This window comes from Nematolebias whitei, chromosome 3 (genome assembly GCF_014905685.2).
Source record: "Nematolebias whitei isolate Nwh7 chromosome 3, NemWhi1, whole genome shotgun sequence".
Lineage (NCBI taxonomy): Eukaryota > Metazoa > Chordata > Actinopteri > Cyprinodontiformes > Rivulidae > Nematolebias > Nematolebias whitei.
This window is the reverse complement of record NC_056500.1, coordinates 41,213,234-41,229,133: the sequence shown is the minus strand read 5'-3', so window position 1 is coordinate 41,229,133 and position 15,900 is coordinate 41,213,234. Positions and strand designations below refer to the sequence as shown.

The following is a 15,900-nucleotide window of genomic DNA, read 5'->3' as shown; positions in this document are numbered from 1 at the left end:
GCTCTGCAGCAGACGGCGAAGAGACCTGTAGCTCTGCAGCAGACGGCAAAGAAACCTGTGGCTCTGCAGCAGACGGCAAAGAGACCTGGAACTCTGTAGCATGATGATTGATGGTGACTTTGGGTGTGCTAAGTTTCCTAGTTTCTATTAATAAATTATTGTACTCTGGAAGCTGAACGAGTCCGGGCCATGAAAGCAAAAACTTCTCCATGTATGAAAATATAATTGCTGAACTGTCCGGGTTATTTCTTGCAGTGGTAAATGAATCTAATAGTGACTGGTTAATGAAAGCGAGATCCTGGGGTGAATATGATACTGATGGGCCTGTGTCTTTAAGTGAGGGTGTAGAGTCATGTGTCGCCCCCACCGAAAACCTGAGAGGTGGGGCGGCGGAACACGCCCCCACCGAGTCACTTGTAGCAGGCCCCATAGGTACAGACTGGCCGGGTTGGACAGCCGCGGCGCGATGTGACGGCGAGAGGCCGGACTCCGCCCCCACCAAGAACCTGGAGGGTGAGGCCACGGAATCCGCCCCTGTAACGTCAACCGGACCGGACCCGCCGAACCGAGCAGAAGTGGACCGGAGCCCCCGCGGGATGTCGGACCTCGCCCCCACCGAAAACCTGAGAGGTGAGGCAGCGGATCCAGCTCCCACAGAAACACCAGAACCAACTCTACAATTCTGCTCAGCCGACGAAACCGGCCCGGTCGCCGCGGGCTGCCCTCGGGACCGCTTCCTACCTCCCCGGCGACGACGGGTGCGTCGAGGGACCGGAACAAAACCGAAGTCCTCTTCGAACTCTTCATCTTCCCCCGACGTCCATCCCGAGTAGCCGGGCGAAGCGGACTCCGAAACTGCGGTGCGGTGGCTTCCCCGGTACCGAGCTCTGTCCTCCTCGAGGACCAGGAGTGGAGAGGACAGGATTTCCACCTCCTGGTCATAACATCCTTGTGGGCGGACGGGCCTGGTCCAAAACCCGCCGCACCGGATTGTGGATTTACTCATCACGGGAGGCTCGGAGGAGAAAAAGAAGAAAAAAGGTGAGCTGCCGAGAGAGCCCTGCCCGCTGGGTTCTAATGTATGGTCGCGTCGTAATGTCAGGGTTTGGTGGACAAGAACGAACCCAGTAGCGCAGACAGGACTCAACTCGGCAGATTACAAAAATAAGTATTTTAATGATGAAATGAAAAGTAACAAAACAATAAGCTGACGTGGCAGCACACTTACTTTAAACTCAGGACGGATACTCAAAACGGGACTCAGGAAGCTCAGGACAACTCAGAATACTCAGGAGAACACAGAAGACCCAAACGAGTACGACGCGACGAAGAACAAGACAGAACAGACAGCTTTTATACCAGGACAAAACGAGACGTGATTACAAACAGCTGTGACGAGACAAGGGTGACACCAATTAAACTGCAGAGAACACACAAGGGAAACACAGACACAAACAGAGCCAGTAAATGGTACCATCCTTACAGTCCATGCAATATTGCAGACTCGTGTAAGCCAACACAACCCCACAACATCCAGAGTCTTAAGGAAGTCCAGGCGAATCTCACCCACCCCTGGGGCCCTGCAACCGAGGAGCTTTTTAAACATCTCGGTGACCTCAGCACCAGAGATTGGAGAGCCCGACCCAAGGTCCCAAGGCTCTACTTTCTCAGTGGAAGACGTGCCAGTGGGATTGAAGAGATCTTTGAAGTATTCTACCCACCAACACACTACATCCCGAGTTTTGATCAGCAGCACAACACCTCCATTATGAATAGTGTTGGTGGCACAGCACTTTCCCCCCCTGAGATACCGGATGGTGGACTAGAATCGCTTCTAAGCCGTACAGAAGTCATTCTCTATTGCCTCTCTGAACTCTTCCACGCCCGAGTTTTTGCCTCAGTGACCACCCGAACCGCATGCCGCTTGGACTGCCGGTACCCTTCAGCTGCTTCTGGGGTCCCACAGCCGAAAAAGGCCTGATAGGACTCCTTCTTCAGCCTGACAGCATCCCTCACCGCCGGTGTCCACCACCGGGTTCGATGGTTACCGTGACAGGCACCAACAACCTTGCAGCCACAGCTCCAATAAGCCGTCTCAACAATAGAGGCGCGGAACATGGTCCACTCAGACTCAATGTCCCCCATCTCCCCCGGAACATGTTCAAAGCTCTACTGGAGGTGGGAGTTAAAGCATCATCTCATGGGAGACTCTGCCAGACATTCCCAGTAGACCCTCACAATACGTTTGTGTCTGCCAGGTCTGACCGGCATCCTCCCCCACTATCGGAGCCAACTCACCACCAGGTAGTGGTCAGTGTACAGCTCTGCTCCTCTCTTCACCCGAGTGTCCAAGATATGCAGCCGCAGACCAGATGAGACAACAACAAAGTTGATCATCGAACTGTGGCCCAGGGTGTCCTGGTGCCAAGAGTACATATGGACACCCTTATGCTTGAACATGGTGTTTGTGATGGACAATCCATGACGAGCACAGATGTCCAATAACAGAACACCACTCGGGTTCAGATTGGGGGAGGGGGGGCATTCCTCCCAACCACACCCATCCAGGTCTCACCGTCATTGCCCACGTGAGCATTGAAGTCCCCCAGTAGAATAAGGGAGTCCCCAGGAGGCACACTCTCCAGTACCCCCTCCAAGGACTCCAAAAAATGTGGGTAATCTGAGCTGCTGTTTGGCACATAAGCACAAACAACAGTCAGAACCCATCCCCCCACATGTAGGCGGAGGGAGGCTACCCTCTCGTTAACCGGGGTGAACCCCAACGTACAGGCACCAAGATGGGGGGCAACAAGTATGCCCACTCCTGCTCGGCGTCTCTTGCCAGGGGCAACTCCAGAGTGGAAGAGTGTCCAACCCCTCTCAAGGAAACTGGTTCCAGAGCCAGAGCCATGCGTTGAGGTGAGTCCAACTATTTCTAGCCGGAATCTCTCAACCTCGCACACCAGCTCAAGCTCCTTTCCCACCAGAGAGGTGACATTCCACGTCCCAATAGCCAGCTTCTGTAGCCGAGGATCAGACCGCCAGGGTCCCCGCTAGGGCTTTAACAGAATACTCGAGTAATCGACAGGTCGATTCCTAGGACATCAATCAAGTTTTTAAATTTCACGTTGAGTAATCACAGTGACGTCATTGTGTCACGTGTCCCGTGATCCGCACCGGGCTACTAGTAGAAGCTACCAAATGGATCCCTCCCAGCAGATGGACTGAGCGGAGCAGGCCCAGTCTTGGCAAACAGGTAGAAATGCATCAATAGTATGGAAATATTTCAATAAAGATGAATCTTCCGGTTCAACTACCGTAAGGAAACAGAAAATGAATCAACTTCCTGACTGTTTGAAGCTTGTTGCGAACCGGTGTTATACTTATACCATTTTCTGTGACCACCGTATATTGTGCCCGTAGGGGGCGGTGTTGCATGCACTGTTGCAGGTCACAGAATATGGTGTACACGGAGTCCAATCGACCGAACCAGAACCAGCTTCCTCTGACCTTGTTTCACAAACCAAAAGCAAAAAATATTAATCTCTAAACCTATAAAAAAAAAACTATAAAAATATTAATCTCTAAAACTAAACCTAATGCGCACCACAGCTGGCGGTGGTGCGGGGTGGTCGTCCGCCCCACTGTTTTTAGTTTTGTTTTTGACGTGTTACACGTTTCTTCACTTTTGCAGCTTAATAATAATAACTAATAGTTTTGGTTTTCCTGTGACTTATTTGCAATATGATAAATGGTAGGAGCATAATATATGCTCCCAATGTTTTGTTGGTCTTTTTTTTGTAAATAATAAATTACGTTTTTTTGTGGTTTTATTTTTATTCATTTTTTCATCTTGAGATCCTATGATGTCATCAACTACTCGAGTTCTACTCGAGTTTTATTATGTTAATGTCAAGTTTAAAAATTATGTAGTTGTTCAACCCATAGTCCCCGCCCTCGGCCACCACCCATCCCACATTGCACCTGATCCCTTTGGCCCCTCCCACAGGTGGTGAGACCATGGGAAGGGGGACCCATGTTGCCTGTTTGGGCTGTGCCCGGCCAGGCTCCATGGATAAAAGCCTGGCCACCAGGCGCTCGTCAGCATGCCCCACCTCCACGCCCAGCTCCAGATTGGGTACCTGGTGACCAATGTCTGGGCGAGGGAACATTGTTTCCATAGATTGTATTCATCATAAAGGGTCTTTGGGCTACACTTTGTCTGGTCCCTCACCTAGGACCTGTCTGCCTTGGGTGACCCTACTAGGGGGCATGAAGCCCCTGACAGCATAGCTCCTAGGATCATTGGGACACTCAAACCCCTTCACCACAGTAAGGTGGCAACCCAGAGAGGGGCTGCTAACGAACCATATTTTAAATATGTAGTATTTTAAATATATTTTATATTTTGGAGGACAAGATGGGGTAGAGGTAGGGAAGCCGAATTGGGACCAGAAAGTTGTGGCTCGACTCCCCGACATTCCCACATGTCATGGTGTCTCTGAGCAAAACACCCAATCCCTAATCCCTGGGTGCTCAGTAGCTGCCCACTGCTCCACCTGGGTGTATCTCAGGTGTGATGGATTAAATGCAGAGAATTAATGTCATCATTGTATGGGAACATACAAAGATGACAATCTCAGACTTCCCGTCCCACATGTCAATCACTCTGCTGTTCAATCTATGAACACACCCACCAATGAGTTTAACGCCTTATGTTCTGACTCTGGTGATCCTGTACGAGCAAAGCCAATATTGCTTTACACTGCTCCTCACCCTCTATTTTCTCCTTTTAATAACCAACATTATCAGTGATTGTGGCAGAACAACAACAGCTGCCTTCTTCCTTTCTTTAATGCTTCATACTATACACCAATTCTATCCATCCATCCATCCATCCATCATCCATCCATCCATCCGATAGCTTTAACCACGTCTTCTTTTTTGGGTCGCATGGGTCACTGGTGCCTATGTCCAGCAGTCACTGTACGAGAAGTGGGGAACACCTGGACAGGTCTCCAGTCCATCATAGGGACAGATAGAGACAAATGAGAGGGACAATTTAAAGTTACCAGTCAGTCTAACATGCATGTTTTTGGTCAATGGGAGGAAACTGGAGTACATGGAGAAAACCCACACATGCACGGAGAGAACATGCAAACTCCACCCAGAAAGGCCCTCGGCCGGGATTTGAACCGGTGCGACCTGCTCGCTGAGAGGCGGCAGCTCTACCAACTGTGCCACCGCGCTGCTCCCTAGACCAATTCCTTCTTAATATTTATACTCTAGACTCTTACTGCTCGTGTTGCATGTGGATTGTGTGCCCAACAGGTTTGCCACACATAGGGATACTTCTGGATTGCATGGCCATACAAACACCATGTGAGGAGTACTTGTGCAGTACTTTTAAGGCACGTGAATTGTAAAATGGCCGTGCCTCAGTTGTGTGTCTTACTGTCATTGCAAATGTCATGTATGCTAACCGTGTACCTGACTTGATTCAGGCGCACACAAGAACTACAGATATAAATTCTTAGTTTTTCATAAGACTTGCATAATTTGATTTGCATGACAAAAAGTCTATACGGCAAGTCTGGAACCTCCTGTGAGGCTGAACAGGAGCAATTGAAATGCAAGTCACATGCATGGTTTTGCCAAATTCTTCTCTGTAGTCTTGCTTGTAGGAAACGTTTGTGGGTAAGCCAGCATTTGTGCATGGGTCTTTGGATTATAGTTTAAAATACTGGAAGAACTTTATCATTGAATAATTTTAAGAGGTAATAAAAATAAATTTATTGCAAACAAAATAATTACTGTTTATCACAATCCTTATGTTGTCTCAAAGATTTCTGGAGCATTATTATTATTATTTTTTATTTTTTTACCAAAATTACACAGACTTCTTAACAAACAGACCAGAGTCTGTGAGAATCCACAACTTCTCTTCCTCCACCATAACCCTGAGCAATGGCTCCCTACAGGAATGTGTGTGTTGAGCCCTCTCCTGTTTACTCTGCTCATGTATGACTGTGCATTTACCCATCCAGGCTGTCACATTGTAAAGTTTGCAGATGATACAGCGGTGGTGGGATACATCACAAACAATGATGAATCCAGCTACAGGGAGGAGGTGGAACACCTGGAGAGCTGGTGCAAGGAGAATAACCTTCACATCAATGTGACAAAGACAAAGGAGATGATCATGGACTTCAGAAGGAACAAACACACCTCCCCCCTGAATTTAAGAGGATCTGCAGTGGAAGTGGTCTCCAACTACAAGTAATTGGGTGTACATGAATGACAATCTCAGCTGGGGCAACAACACTACCAGCCTGATAAAGAAAGCTAATCAGAGACTCTACTTCCTCAAGCGGCTGAGACGACATGGTCTGGGAAGCTCAGTCCTACCTCCTTCTACAGGTGTGCAGTGGAGAGCATCCTGTGCTCCAGCATCAACGTGTGGCATGGAGGCTGCACAGCTGCAGAAAGAAAAGCTTTGCAGAGAGTGGTGAAGGCTGCACAGAAGACTGTTGGAGTCAGTCTCCCCACCATCACAGACATCTACACCTCCAGATGCAGGAAGAGAGCCACATGCATCATGAAGGACCCCACTCACCCAGCACACACACTTTTTGCCCCGCTCCCCTCAGGAAGGAGGTTGAGGAGCATTAAGTGCAGAACCACTAGACTGAGGAACAGCTTCTACCCTGAGGCTGTTAGACTCATGAATCTCTAACCAGAATAATCACTGAAAAATCACATCATGTTGCTGCTGATCTGTTTCATGTTGCTGCTGATCTGTTTCATGTTGATGTGTTCATTCGTACTCATCTGCTTACACAGACACATGTTCGTTTTGCTGTTTGGCGTATTATGCTATTAGTGCCAGGGCCAGATTAACACTTCGCTGTACCCTGGGCAACAATCTTCAAGGGCCCCATCATCACGACCCCAGAATCACCATAATCTGGCAAAATACATAATAAATCACCATAATATACAGTAAATATACTTAACATTCTAACTATCAAGTGTATTTTTATGTATAAAACTCCAAATGCTCATTGACACAAATCATCAAGACTGAATTAAGTTGAATGCACGTTGAACACCACACATCACCATATGTGTACTTGTTTAGTAACATGTGGGCCACTGGTGTCAGAAGCATTTATAATGTGTGAGGGGGGATGACATACTGGGGGGGGGGGGACATGCTGATGGGGGGGTCTGGTCCTCCCCCAGAAAATTTTGAATAAAGTAGATGCCATTTCCTGCATTCTGGTGTATTTTAATGGTTGTTTAACATCTAGTTTTACCTACACAAGTAAACACTTGGAACACCTTGGGATTCCCCTGGAGGAGCTGGTCCAAGTGTCTGGGGAGAGGGAAGTCTGGGCCTCCCTAATAAGGCTGCTACCCCCGCAGATGGATGGAAGTAAACACTTGATTCAGTAACTATTTTAGAGCCAATGGCACAACAAGAAGTAACCTGACCAACAGCTGATTCAATGAATTAAAAATATTATTTATTCAAAGGTGACGTTTTTATGCCCAAATTAAAATTAAATGCCTGTAACTTAGTTGACTTCAAATGCAACAAGATTATCAATGAATGTTTGCAACAAAGGATTTACTGAGTATAACAAAGATTCCTTCAAGAAACCTCCTGATATAATCATAAAACCAGTATGACTTCTGCTCATTTTAAATTTGTCAAATGGCCTAAATCTCCTAAAGTGAAGCAGAATCATTTTAAAAATAATAAATAAGATATATCCTGTAGCCATGTTTTTGCAAATAATATTTAAATTTGATGTTGATTTTTGTGCCTTTTGTAAATCACAAGATGAATCCCTCGAGCAATTTTTTTGTTCATGTCAATACAAAGTGTTTGGTCCGACATCAGAAACTGGATTAATCTCAAACTTAACATTCCTTCTTTTCGTGCTGATGCCATTTTACTTTATGTGGATAACTTAAGCTCAGCTTTCTCTGATGCCATAAATATAGTTGTACCTATAGCAAAGTACCACATTCACTGTAGTAAGAGGAGGGATAATAATCCCTCCTTCCTGTTTGATGAACGGTTTTAAATCATACTATTCTTCATTAAGTAGATTAAAAATCTGCAAAACTGCTAAAATCATCTCACAACAGATACAAATTTATTGTTTTAATTTAAACAATGTTTCTCAAGAAAAAAAAGTGATGAGCTTGTCAGCAGGTAAGGGGCGTTTACCTTCGGGACAAACTGAGGTTGTCGATTGGTCAGTTACTGACACGCCTTCTGAGTTGATTGACAGGTCGCACCGTCGAGGATCCGATTGAAAAAAGAAAAAAAACCGAGAGCTGGAGCCACGCTGGGAGGAGGCCGGGCTGCACAAATGCAGCGGAAGCGCAGCAGGGTCTCTGTGCAGCGCAGAGCTCCAAGTAAAGCAGGAGATAACCAGATGTTCTGCTTGTGCCCTCACTGCCCTGGCCCCTTAGAGATCATGGGCCCCTGGGCAGTTGCCCAGTTGCCCATATGGGTGATCCAGCCTTGATTGGTGCTTAGTGTACAGTATATTTAGTTGATGTTTTTCTTAGTTCATAGTCTTAGTTCATATCTTAGATCTTATTGTTTTTTCTTTTACATTTTTATTGTGGGATGTAACTGAGACCCTGTGTACATAATCTCGTTCCACTACATGGACCACATGTGGTGTGTATGACGAATAAATCTAGCTGATTCTGACATGCAAATATCCATTTGTTGTTGCAAGGTAGTTAAAATAAATAACTTGAAATTTATTTGTGGCTTCTGTGATTCCAAACCTATAAATAACAGAAAAACACATCATCTTTAGAAATCACACCAAAAGCATCAGTCGATTTCTTTTTCGCGTTTTTACCTTCTCATTTCTGATCCTTTTTGTCAGTTTTTCCTACTCCTTTTATTTAGCTGTAATCTGTTCATTCATCTATTCAGAAACTTGCACCTTTATGATTGCAACCCTTTCCCTTCTGCCACAGCATTTGTCCTACTCAGAAATAATGATTTATTCTTGTCCGTAGCTGCTTTTATACGGTGTGTAGGGAGAAATATATAAGCAAGTGGTTGCCATGCCAACATTATCCACTGTGCTCACCCCCTCGTTCTGTGCATGACTGACAGCGAACATGTGTAGCACAGGAAGAAGAAAGGCTTAGGAAGGGGGGGGGGGAAGCCAAATAAATGGCAATTGCTCAGAAAGACAAAAAAGATCTCAGCTGCGTTAAGCATCAAATGATGTTTAGTGCACTTTTCTCCTTGACATGAAGAAAGTTTTTGTCTTATCTTTGTTTTTTCTTCTTTTATATGTTTGTTAGCACATCAGCCACATGTTCATCTCTGTCACGTTCAGCTTGTGCCCACTGCCACATGCCAGCTTTGAACCGATGATTATAGTAAACTCCTCTTCCTCCGTCACACCCACACAACTTGTGTTATTTCATATTCTGCACTCATTTCTTTCATTCGTTTTCCTTCATCTCCTTGATGTCAGGGCTCTGTTTCCTGACCGTTTCTTTTCATTCATTGTTTTGTCTTTTTTTATTATTATTATTTTTGTGACGCAGCTTTTTGTTGAAGAGAATGAAGGAAAAAAAAAAGGCTTCTGTATTTGTAGACCTGCTGAGTGTTGCTGTGCTGATTGCCTTTTGAGTAGAGGCATTAACAGCAGCTGGACTTGGTTCTTTGTTTTAAGTTCATGTGTATTCCAATAAAAGGTCCAAACAAGTAAAATGAATGTTGGATTATACAGAATTAGCTAATCTAGGATAAGGTTTCAGGACCTGTGACTGGGCGGAGATGGGGTAGACATAGACTTGGGACCAGAAAGTCTCGATTCAACTCCCAGACATTCCCACATGTCGTGGTGTCTCTGAGCAAGACATCTAATCCCTAACTGCTCCCCGGGCACTCTCATAGCTACCCATTCTCCACCTGGGTGTATCTCAGGTGTGATGGGTTAAATGCAGAGAACTAATTTTACCATTGTATGGGATCATACGGTGATGACAATCTCAGACTTCCCTTCCCTGATTGTTGCCGATTAAAAATGCACCGAAGAGCAATAATAACAATAACGGCTGAATCAGTTTATACTGAGCTTAAATTTGGTGCGTTTGTAGCTGAAAGTCATAAACAACTTCTGCTTAGAGCTAAATGATCACACTTTTTCTTAAAAGCTTACAATTTACTATGGTTAGTTCAATCTGTCTGTTAGCAAAATATCTCATGAACCAATGGATTAGCCCTAACTTACACTTTCAGAAAGTAATCACTCGTTGTACATCTACAACTGTTTAACGTTTGGAGCCAACCCAATTCAAGATGGCTGCCACTGCTAAACAACATTGGCCAACACAGAAATACCTATTTCTCAGTCAGTTCTGCAGATATTGAGCTACAATTTGGTGTGGTACTAGTTGAGAGTCGTACTCGACACATATTTTGAAGCCGAACAGATCGTGTGAGATCTGACGTGACAGAGTTACTCCATCTCTTAATAATGTAAGATTATGTTCGATTAACACTGGCATTTCAGCAGCACTAGTGTTTTTAAGAAATGCTAGGCCTTATTTTCCATGGTGCTTTTTTGTTGCATGCTAATTTGGGTTAAAAAATGTTCAAATGTGTTTGTGTTTGTCCTGTCAATAAGGCTTTGTTAGGAAACCTTTGATTGCAGTTATTTTGAACAATCTCGTTGTCTAATTAATACAGAGATTTTCACAGCATGAATCTCCAAAATCCAATCAGATCGACTCGTTACGTTGTGAAAACTGTGAAGGGGGAAAATTATCTGTGTTTGTGTGTTTTCCAAAAACCCCCTTCAACAATAATGCAGGTCTAATGATATAATCAGGTACACTGCAGCACGACAGCTGGAGAAAGCCAAATCAACAACAATCACTGCAGAAAAAACAACTTTTAGATTAACTAAGGGAAGGTTTGAAGAGATGTCAGCAGTTCATTTTAACTTTTAAAGATTTGTTTCCAAACAGGCCTGTATTTTGCATAATAAAAATTTGCAGTAATGCAATTCTATCTTACAAAAAAGCAACTTCAGGAAGATTTTTGAAGTCTTGATTCATTTACAAAAACTGTGTGGTTAAGCTTGTATTTTGTTAGTGCATATATTTTAATAAAAGCATTAGTTTGTAACATGTTTCCATCATTATTATAACAATTATAAAGGTTCTGATGTTCTAATTGAAAAGTTTTTCTATTAATAATTTAATTGGAGCATAGGGACACTGCATATGTCATGTCACTGTCAACTAGCTCAAGGGTACAATGGCAACTGACGCTGCCTCACCTTGCAATAGATGAAGTTGGTGGCATGATCATATAAAAACATTTGTGTCATTTCGTTGCAACTTAAAACAGTACTGCACACTACAGGACAAAGGAGGAGAAAAAAAGAGATAAAATGTTGATCTGCATTGTGTTCTCTATGTAGATACCATAATGTGGCCCAGTCTCACTGAGCTGTGACTGTTGGGAGACTGACTGGTGACTCAAACTAGCTGAAAAATTCTGATAAAATAAATACTTTTTTTTTTTCTTTTTTGTGCGTTTCACTTAATTCTAGGTATTTGCTACCAAATGTGGCTGTTTTGAGTGGACAGTTTTTGTTTAACTCGTGCCTTTTTTTATGAGCATAGCTTGCAAAACTGCATACTTGGCTGCGCACATTATTTTGTTGCCTGCCTCCATCCACCTCGGCGCACTCTGTACCAGCCTTGGCATTTGCTCCCAGGTTTATGATTTGATTTGCTGGAGTGTTTTTTTTAAATAAAGATCAGCAGACTTGGGACTAATTATTACTGTATTAATCATTTTATGTCAGAATTTTTTGTTCATTCAACCTTTATTTAAACAGATTAGTCACAATGAGCCTCAAAGACTTATTTACAAGTGAGACCTGTTTGGACAGACAATAAAAGTGGTAAACTGGACACATGTAGGAATTGGAGGTGAAAAAATTCTTATCAGACTTTTTTTCCTGCCTGAGAAGAAAAAACTCTGATATTAAAAAAAGATCTCGCACAAACAAGCACATAGTGACGTAGACATTCTGCAGAGGGGGACGACGAGAGCGGTGATCGTGTTCATAGATGCTCTCGAGGTCACTGTAAGAGTTCTGATAAGGATGGAATAATCAATCAATGTCCTCCGGTGAGATCCATAAACATTCTCGTGGTATGTCGAGGAATGGCCAAGAATAACAACTATGAGAATCCAAGAGTCCTGAAAGGATGACACAAGTTTATTCATCTGGTTTCATCTAGTTATCAGTTGGAAATTCCTCAGGGAGGGGGTGTGAGCGTCGGCTCACATGTTCTCCAGGCAAATTCAGATAAGATGTCCTTCAAGGCCAGCCAAGGGAGCCAAATTCAGATAAACACACAGTTGTTTTGGGGACAGGCAGAACTTAATGACATCAACCTTGAGTCTGTGTTGGTCCACTCGGTTCCGAAATGTCCAAATTACATGGCCACACCGATGGAACGTGACTGAGTAAAATCCCCAAGATCTGATCCATTCTGCCCAAAGCATTTGAGTCTGGGTACTCGAGACACGAACCAAGCCATCAAAAAGGCAAGCAGCGGGATCGGGTCCAAATTTGCTGCCGACGAATTCCTTGATTGTAGATAAAACCAGCAACCAGCTGAATCCAAAAAGCAGGAACCAGTTATTGTAAATCCAATTAAATATGCGTCCTTAAACTCCACAAGTGGCAGCAGAGATAGACACATCATCAAGTCTTCCAATGCCAATAGGGCAAATTGACTCGCCTAAAGCCTGTCTTCTTGGGTTGGGTATAAATTAAAAAAATTAAACATATCCATTTTCTTTACCCAATTTTTCTCTCTAGGTCATTGACAGCTGGTGTCCCTGTCCTGCATTTATTTTGCAAGACACTGAGGACAACTTAGACAGGTCTCCAGTCCATCACAGGACCACATAGACAAATGAGAAAACAACTGTGCTCACTCACTCCAAGGAACAAATTAGAGTTACCAATGAATCTAACATGTATGCCTGTGCCCAGGTCTGTGGGAGAAAACCCACAAGTACACAAACAGAACATGCAAACTCCAATCAGAAAGGCCCCCAGCCATGAGGGGATCCTGCATCCTTTTCACTGAGAGTAGAGATGGGATTTATCATTCTTTGAAGAGAGCTGGATCATGTAGATCTGTCCATTTCAGAGCTGTTCAACTCTGACCAGTTAGTGACATTATTACATAGAATCAGATGTAGACATAGACCTATGTAGTGTCGTACAATGCAAGGACCATACCGCATGAGTTGACAAATGTGCAACCCCCCCCCCCACACACACACACACACACACATACACACACACTTCCTGAGCTAGTGTTCATGACATGCTGGTTAAGATTCTCAGTCATCCAGGACATGGTAAAATCAAAAAAGTTAAAGACAAAAAACAACTGGACTTTATTTGGAACAGAAGACATTTCACTTCTCATCCGAGGAGCTTTCTCAATTCAAAGAACAGGGAGCGTGGAGTTCGAGTTATAAAACTGAGGTAAGACACATACATATTGACCTATTACTCTTCACAATAGGGGTTCATTAGGGTCTTTGTTAGTTTGACTACAAATTAGTTAGTTAGTTAGTTAGTTAGTTAGTTAGGTAGGTAGTTAGTTAGTTAGTTAGTTAGTTAGGTAGTTAGTTAGTTAGTTCATGATATACAACAACTGCTGCACTCCTTCCCTTTGCTATTCTTCCTTTCCGCAGAAAAGGAGGAGTGTGTGTGTCTGCACCTGAGGAGGAAAAACGAGGAACTCACGAGAATGAAAACTATTATAAAGGAAGACCTCTCAGTTGTTTCCACCATTTGTTTTAAAGAGTCATTCCAAAGATTTGGATCCTTCAAGAACATTATGGCAACAGCTCTGACCACTGTTCAACCCATGGCTTAATAAGTTGAGAGAAAAAATCCATTGAGATAAAATAGCAACTCTTCTTCTCTTTACTTAGTTTGAGGGTTTTTTCTGTACACAGTCCCTGACAAATAAACAAATAAAGATAAAGGTTTTTGAGCTTTTCCAGATGTAGTTGTCTCTTTTCCTCTATTCAGAACTGTGTGCTGTTTACTGTGGTGACATTTTGTTAGATTTTTTTTATCTGTTGTGCTCTTTTAAATATTGCTTTTTCTGCATCTGAAATCTAAATTAGTCCCACAGAGAAGGTTTTTGACTTGTTGTGTGGTCTTTAGCTTCACACTGTGAGTGTGTTCAGTGTTGAGTCGGCTCTTTGTCAGCAACCTTAGTGTGACGTCAATTAACAGCAGAGGTCTATCGATGGAAATGCTGTTTTGGAATGAGGAACTTTTAACAGTGAGAGACTGATACATCATTAAAATGCTTGAAGAATAATTTGAAAAAAAATGTTTTGTAGATTTGGAATGAAATAAAAAAGTACTTTCCTCTAAAACAATCAAATAAAATAGTGTTTCATTGTTAAGGGTTTTTTTTTTTTGTAAAACAGCGAACACCTTTTTACTGCTGCTGAAAAATAATTATTTTCTGGAAGTCTAAAGTGTCCTACCTTGGCAGCCATGACCATAGAGGCTCCTCCTCTGATGCCCAGGATGGGAATGTGTGTCTGAGCAGATATGAAGTCCAGGATCTGCGCGATGGCCTCCTGATCCGTGTCATCACCGAACACCACGCCTTGTAGAGAGTTCCTCGTCATCTGTCCACAGATCCGATTAATGATGCTCTTCGGATCAGTCTCGTTCATGGTGACCACTTCCACTTTGGGAGGATAAGGAATGTGGAGGAAGTCCTCCTTCTCCAGTCCAGTCCCCAAGGTTACTTCACTAGAATTGCCCACCAGGATGACGGCTATACTGAGCGGGCTGATCAGTTTAGGACTGATAGCTGGAGGTCCCGGTAACACAGGAGGGTAATGAGGAGGGATGATTGGACCTCTTTGGTTGCTGCCTCCCCTCTGGCCTCCCTGTCCTCCTGAAACACCTCCAGGACCTGCTCCTGGACCCCCACTTCTCCTGGACTCGCAGACAGGCACGAGGACTATGGAGAGGAGAAGCAGAGAGCAGGACAGGGAGAGAATGGGCAGGGTGAGCCGAGGCTGGGGTCGAGTATGGCAGGACGACTGGTCCAGAGGAGGAGGAGGATGACTGGAGGGTGGGGACACCAAACGCTTGTCCTGAAGATGGGAGGGAGACGAGTAGAGGCTGACAAGCATCGTGGAGGAGTTTAAATACCGTCCCTGAGGGGAAAGGGCAGAGATGATAAACACATCACGTTAAAAACATCCCAAACTGAGACTTAACATTACAAACGTGTAACTGCACAGGTCTGAGATACATCAGCTGGTAGAAAAAAAACAGTGTTCGCAGTCGGTGCTTTGGATGATGGAGCTTAAATACTTGAGCAAGTTTGACAGCTGACTGGAACTGAGCTTGTTGGGAAGTCAAGTTCAGCTGTAGAGTGACAGTTCGTGAAGTGATGAGTCTGGCCACATGTGGAACTATCAGAATTGTTTCCAGCACATCTTCAGAGGTGATGGGCGGTCGTACTTCGGTGCACGGAGCAGCAGTGGTTAGGTAGGAATGATAGCAGTTGTTAAACATGATGCAATAAAATAAATAAAAACGTCCAACACAAAGTCCTGCAAAAAACATTTGTGGGCATTCGATAAAGGAAGTTTCATCAAGTTTTCTCAAATCTTGTCAAAATTTTTATTTGATTCTCAGATTTCTGAAATTTAAGTCAAAGTTCTGTCTTTATTTAGTTCTCAGAATTCTGAATTTAACCTTAGAATTATATATATATATATATATATATATATATATATATATATATATATAT

General features: G+C 43.7%; 1 protein-coding gene across 1 annotated transcript in view; it reads right to left on the bottom strand.

The window, feature by feature from the left end:
• grin2bb (glutamate receptor, ionotropic, N-methyl D-aspartate 2B, genome duplicate b) overlaps positions 1–15,294 on the bottom strand; it is a 200,182-nt gene extending 184,888 nt beyond the window's left edge. The window contains exons 1-2 of the mRNA XM_037698261.1: positions 15,043–15,294; positions 14,612–15,009 (exon numbers count right to left, since the gene is read on the bottom strand). Coding sequence (XP_037554189.1) covers positions 14,612–15,009; positions 15,043–15,274 — 630 coding nt within the window. The 5' untranslated portion in view covers positions 15,275–15,294. The remainder of the gene's footprint in view (positions 1–14,611; positions 15,010–15,042) is intronic.
• Positions 15,295–15,900: the final 606 nt, after the last annotated feature.